General features: G+C 56.3%; 1 protein-coding gene across 2 annotated transcripts in view; it reads left to right on the top strand.

The window, feature by feature from the left end:
* Window positions 1-6,000, top strand: part of MAST3 (microtubule associated serine/threonine kinase 3) — a 31,628-nt gene that overhangs the window by 12,768 nt on the left and 12,860 nt on the right. For both annotated transcript variants that reach the window (XM_027906333.1, XM_027906332.1), the window contains exons 3-5: window positions 4,617-4,705; window positions 4,954-5,026; window positions 5,203-5,223. In XM_027906333.1, the coding sequence (XP_027762134.1) occupies window positions 4,617-4,705; window positions 4,954-5,026; window positions 5,203-5,223 (183 nt within the window). The remainder of the gene's footprint in view (window positions 1-4,616; window positions 4,706-4,953; window positions 5,027-5,202; window positions 5,224-6,000) is intronic.

The following is a 6,000-nucleotide window of genomic DNA, read 5'->3' as shown; positions in this document are numbered from 1 at the left end:
GGGGAGGGGGCTTAGCATTGGGGAGGCACGTGTGGCTGGTTTGAGGGGGCAGTGCCTCAGGGGGTGTCTGTGCACCATGGGGAACACAGACTTGTGCATGGGGGGCAGGTCTGTGCACGGAGGAGGGCACACCCAGGTGTGTGGTTTGGGGAGGGGGATGTGCACCGGAGGTGCATCTTCTTTTGGGATGTGTCTCGTGTGGCACATGGCCCGAGCCAGGGTGAGGGACCCCAGGGTGCCAGAAGTCTGGGAGGGCAAAGGACTCACAACCCCTTTGTCATGGGGGTAGGGGCAGTGATGGGGGGGCTGCATAAATGGGGTGCAAGGGGTGGGGTCTCCAGCTGCAGTGCCAGGCTTGACCCAGGCTGGCTGGTGGGACATGTCCCCAAGGAGGGGGACAGGAGCACCCACTGAGCCCCCCCAGGCAGGGGTGATGGAGGCTGGGACCTCCACCCAGCAGGTTTGGGGGGGCTTTGTCTGGCCCAGGCATTAAACCCTCCCAAGGCTTTGTGTGAAGGAGATGTTTAAGACAGCGCGGAGGCAGAGGAGAGAGATTCCCATTGGGAATGTCTCTCAGCGTTCCTGGGAGCTGGCACAAAGCAGCACGGTTGCTTAGCAAATGAATCCACCCCATCCCAACCTTGGGAAGGCTCCTGCTTCACCTGGGCTGTGGGAATTCCTGCTGCTGGCACACAGGGATGGGCGAGAAGGACAGTTAATAATTAAGAAAAGGCATTGGATGGGGTTTTCCAACCTGGGGTGGCCGAGCAGGGGGGGCGGGGGGGGCCCTGGGAGAGATGTGTAATTGGAAAGATGATCTAGGCAGTCATCTGTCTCCAGCTGAGCATGATGAGGCTGTAATTCTCATGAAGGGCAGAGGATTTGCTCTTCTTTCGCTGGTATTCCTAGAATCCACGGTGAGAACCGCTCTGGCCTATTTTACAGTGGGCAGAAAGCATATTATGTTATTTAGTGGGATTAAGAGGTTTGAGGGATCCTAATTTCCTGAGGGTGGGAGGGGGATGCTGAGAGGGCCGGTGCAGGGCAGGGGAGCTGGTGGTTCTGTGGCTGATGGGGTTCTCCTTCTCTGTGGATGCTGCCCGTGGCTGTTCACACCCCACACACCGCAGGAGAACTGACCAGCAAATCTAACAGGTACCATTTCCTTCCCACCAGCAGGAAAACATTGGCACAGGGACATGCAGGGATGCAGACCAGGGTGCTGAGCAGTTCCTTTAGGCTGTTTTCTTGGAGTGGAAAGTAATAAATTAGTCTATACCCAACCTGTTACCCTGTGGTTCCCTTTGAGGATTTGGGATTTTGCCCTTGGGAGGTGCCCAGCGTGTTGCTTGGTGCTCCAGGGTGGGTTAGTAAGAGCATCCAGGGTGCCAGGCTTTTGGGTGGGGTGGGATGAGGGTGCAGAGCAGCTCCAGAGAGCGATGCCGGGTGCCTGGTGGGGGTGTGAGGATGTGGTGGGCTCTTGCATGGCCTGTGCCAGGCAGTGTGCTGCATTTCACCATCCAAACCCTGCTTCCCAGCCTTCCCCATCCCAACCCATCCCAGCCCCATCCCTGGAGGCAGCCGAATTCAGTCCTGTCACAAGCCATGAGGACAAATGCCACGGAGAAACTTGGGATGCAGCTGCTTGGTTCAGCAGGTTTCAGAGTTAAACACGAAATTTATCCTGCTGGAAAGCGATTTTTTTCCAGGACACAGCGATCCGTGGCACATAAAAGTGTCATGTCTGGGGGGATATGGAGGAAAAATGTCCACAACCAGCAAGGGAGGGAGCGGTGACACGTGCTCCCAGTCACACAGCCGGAGCAGAGCTGCCTGCTCTGCCCTTTGAGACTGTGGCTGCTCCCTTATCACCACCCGGCCCTGCCCTGCAGCTCCCAACACCCTGCACCCTCCTTGTCCCAAACCGGTGGCTTTCTGCCTCGGATTCACGTGCCAGCTGTGCCCCACACCAGACTGGCATCTGGCACATGGTGCTGTGTCATCCTGGGAAGTTTTAGGGGTTGGATCCTGCAGGAGAGGAGAGGGAGCTGCAACCCCTTTGTGCGTGTCCCGATGATGGCCCTGCCCGACCCTCGATATTCCTGAGTGCTGGCTCTGTGTCACCCAACCCCACTTGCCCAGATCCTGGCACAGCCACTTGTCACTTAGAGACATCAGTGTTGTGCTGTGCAGAGCAGAGGATCCTGCTCTTCCCTCAGGTCCAAGAAGGCAGCCCCTGGGAACCTCCCCAGGGAGTGGATCCCAACCCCAAGGCCACCGGAGCTCAGGGAGCACTTGGACAACGCTCTCGGGCACACGGTGGGATTGCTGGGGCTCTGCAGGGCCAAGAGTGGGACTTGGTGATCCTTGTGGATCCCTTTCAACTCAGGATATTCTAGGATTCTGTGAAGCTGCCAGGTTCTGCTCCATCTCCCGCCTGTGGCCATCCTGGCCGTGCCAGGGCTCGGTGCCGGTGCGGTGTGGGAGATGCCGGTCCCTCCTCGCAGGCAGCCTCAGAAACAGGTGACACATTGTTTTGCTCCAGGCTTTGGGGTCACCCTGGCTCTCACACACTTCCCACATCCTTTCGAAACGAGTGCTGGATGGCAACAGCAGCGCCACGGCCGAGGCAGCCTCAGCATGAGCAGCGCGGGAGATGCTGACAGCGATTTTCCACTCCATTTTTGGTACCAAATGTGCAATTAAGTGATGGAGGCAGAGAGGGCAGCAGCCCCAGCTCCTGCCTTCGGGGCTTGGCAGCTCCTCTCTGCCCTGGGGCTCGTTTCTAGCCCGAGGTTTCCGTGCAGTGAAGGATGGGAACCAGCTGCAGATGATGCATCAGGCGAAGGGGGGTTAAAGTGGCGCAAGATGGTTGCGGAGCCGAGGGTGGAGCGCGCGGAAACAGGAAACATCGGCCTTGCTCCGTGTCACCATTACTGGAACTTGCTTCGTTAAAGGTTTATTTTCACTTCTAAAGTGAAACCCAGCACGCAGGAGGGAGCCCCTCGTCCCCTGGGCTGCACCATCCCCCCAGCAAGACACACAGACACACATTGTGCACCCCAGTGCCCGTGGCAGGACAGGCAGGGAAGCAACACAGGAGCTGGCTGGCAGCTCTCTGCAGCCCTCCTGGTTCCTGAGCCTCTGCCTGTGCCACTGTGGTGGTGGGGCAGGGCTGCTCACACTGCCTTGGTTTCCCATCCAAGGATGTGGGTTGTTGCTGCCCCAGGGGTGGGTGCTGGGCTGTGAGTTTGCAGCTGTACTTGAGGTTCGAGCCTGTGTTAGAGTGAGAAAATGAAAGGCAGAGGGCAGGAGGGTAGGGTTAGATGGGGTATTAGGACAAAAATTCCTAATTTTTAATTCCATCCTGTGAGGGTGGTGAGGCCCTGGCACAGGTTGCCCAGAGAAGCTGTGGCTGCCCCATCCCTGGAAGTGCCCAAGGCCAGGTTGTGAAACACTGTCTTTCACACCCTGGATGCTGCATCTGCCATTCCTGTCTGGTTTTGGGATCCGTGGAGAATCCCTTTGCTCAGAGTTCATCCTCTCAGTGTTGTGGGTGTATCTGGCTGTGGTGTGATGTTAAACTGTGTCCTTTAATTAGAAGCATCTCTGTGGGTTCCTGTTCCCAGCCTGGTGAGGAAACTCAGTGTCTTTGCAGCCTGAGGAAGCGGAAATAGAGGAAGGGGAAGGTTGTTCTCGTGCTTGAGCTTCTGCTCCGTGCCGTGGATATCTGTACTTCCTTCTTGTCAGACTGAGAGGGAACTTAAATTGAGCCCATCATGTTTTAAATGGGGCTGAAATGTGAGAGTGGGGTGTGACAGGAGTGGAGCTGCAGCTCCCCTGTGGGAATTTTTGAGGCTGAGTCAGTCTTGCAAGGCAGCTTTTGGGCTCAGGGCTTGGGGAAGGGCTGAAAAGAAAAACGAAATTCCTGCGAGGATTGAAATCCTGTGAGTTGGGAGGGTGGGAGTGGAGGTGGGGGATACAAAGACCCAGTGCTTGTGGATGTGGCCTTTTGGGGATGCTCTGTGGGATGTGGTGTACCAGGATGGGAGTTTCGGAGTGTTTGAGTTGTCGAGGTGCTGGTGCTGCTTTTCACCTGGGGCTGGCACATGTGGCCTCCTCCTGCTGCCAGGGCAACACAAATGCCTGGAGATCCCACCAAAATCTGAGGGGGTCAGGGGCCAAGTGTCCCCTCCGCTGTGCCATGGGGACTACCAAGTGTAGGGAGGTTTATAGGAACTGGGGTTGTTTTCCACGCAGTGGAGCAGGTCAGGTTGTGGCCACTCGGCATTTCCGTCTCTTCCTCCTTTTACATCCCTTTTTCTATTCCTACCCTCGGCTTGTTGCCAAGGGGCCGCTGCCTCTGCCCTCCCCAGCCAGCTAAAACCAGAAGTGGGACCTTGATAAGATGGTTCTTTGTTAAAAATAACCCTGTTGTCCATCTCCAGCAGCGCTGACCCTGGGGATGGATCTTCCCTGCAGTGGGAGGTCCATAATCAGTGGGGTGACAGCAGCCGTGTTCCGTGGCATGAGGCTCCGTGTACAAGCAGATCCTTACATCCCTGAGCCCAGACAGCTCTGCTTCCCCAAATTAATTCCCTCTTTTCCTTCTCTAGTTGCAGAAGCAGCAATAGGAAGAGCTTAGTGGTGGGCACCCCCTCTCCGACCCTCTCACGGCCTCTGTCCCCCCTCTCCGTGCCAACAGGTAAGGGATGTCCCAGTGGGTGGGTTGAGTATCTCCCAAACTCACTCGAATGTTTTGGAGGGGTGGTGGGGAAACCTTCTCTTCTGCAGCCTCTAGTTAGAACCAGTGGACTGGCTCCTGGCTGCAGATGCCTTTTCCAGGAGGGAATAGTTTGGGAAGTGATTTACCCTCTCCTTCCCCAGAGGACCAGCGTGTTGTGTCACACTGGGGTGGGTTTTGGGGTGACTTTTCCCTGTTTCCCCCGGTAGCTGGGAGCAGCCCCTTGGACAGCCCACGCAACTTCTCTGCCAGCACCTCCATCAACTTCCCCTTCGCTCGCAGGTGAGCTCCCGACCCTATTTGCAGACCAGTAATGTTCACTAATAAATACCATCCACTGGGACTGTTCAGTTCATCTCAAGTGATTTGGTTTCCTTCTGGTTTTGCTTTTTTTTTCTGCCTGGTTTCTGGTCTGGTGGTGGTTGCTCTGCCGTGCCTGGTTCCTCCCTCCACCCCAGCCATGCTCCTCGGACTGACAGGTGAGCACCCAGGATGGGCAGAGGCTGCATTTTGGGGAGGTGTCTGCTCCACATCATCACAGACCTTCTTTTTAAAGTCTTCAGGGCCAAGCTGGATGGGGCTTGGAGCACCCTGGATTAGTGGTGTCCCTGCCCATTGCAATGGAGTTGGAATTGAGGGGTCTTTGAAGTCCCTTCCAACCCAAACCAATCTAGGACTCTGGGGTTCTTTGTTGCATCCCTGGATGTGAGTTTTTCCCCCAGGACTGGGCTGTCTGCAGCTCTGGGAGCAGAAATATCCCTGTTTCCCATCACATCATCCCCCAGCTCAGCCCCAGCTCCAAGTGCTCCTTGTGGATGCTCAGCACATGGCCCTGGGTTCGTCCAGGTCCCTGCAGAGGCACATCTTGCTGCATCCCCTCTCTGGCCCACACTGCTCCAGATGCAGCCACCAAAACCCTGTTGAAGCAGTTAATTAATTGCACACATGGAAGCTGATTTTAACCCATCGATCGTCACATGGAAAAACGCTGGAGGCTCATGGATTGTTTGCACAACTTGGAACAGAGTGGAAAGCCAGACAGCAGGCGGGGTCAGGAGTTTGGGAACGCCGTCAGTGAAGGGATTGAGGTGGTGTGGGAGCCAGATCCAGCACCCTGCCAGCTCCTGGAGTCCTTCACCCCCCACGGGAAGCGGCAGTGGGAGGTGAAGGGCCTCGACTTGACCTGGATGCTCCCCATCCTTCAGAAACATATCCAAGAGGAAGCACTCGCCTACATATGAGCAATTGCCTTCCTG

Source organism: Empidonax traillii, unplaced genomic scaffold, assembly GCF_003031625.1.
Source record: "Empidonax traillii isolate 1590-97213 ecotype Southwest subspecies unplaced genomic scaffold, ASM303162v1 scaffold1276:size275569, whole genome shotgun sequence".
Lineage (NCBI taxonomy): Eukaryota > Metazoa > Chordata > Aves > Passeriformes > Tyrannidae > Empidonax > Empidonax traillii.
This window is presented reverse-complemented; position numbering and strand designations above follow the sequence as displayed.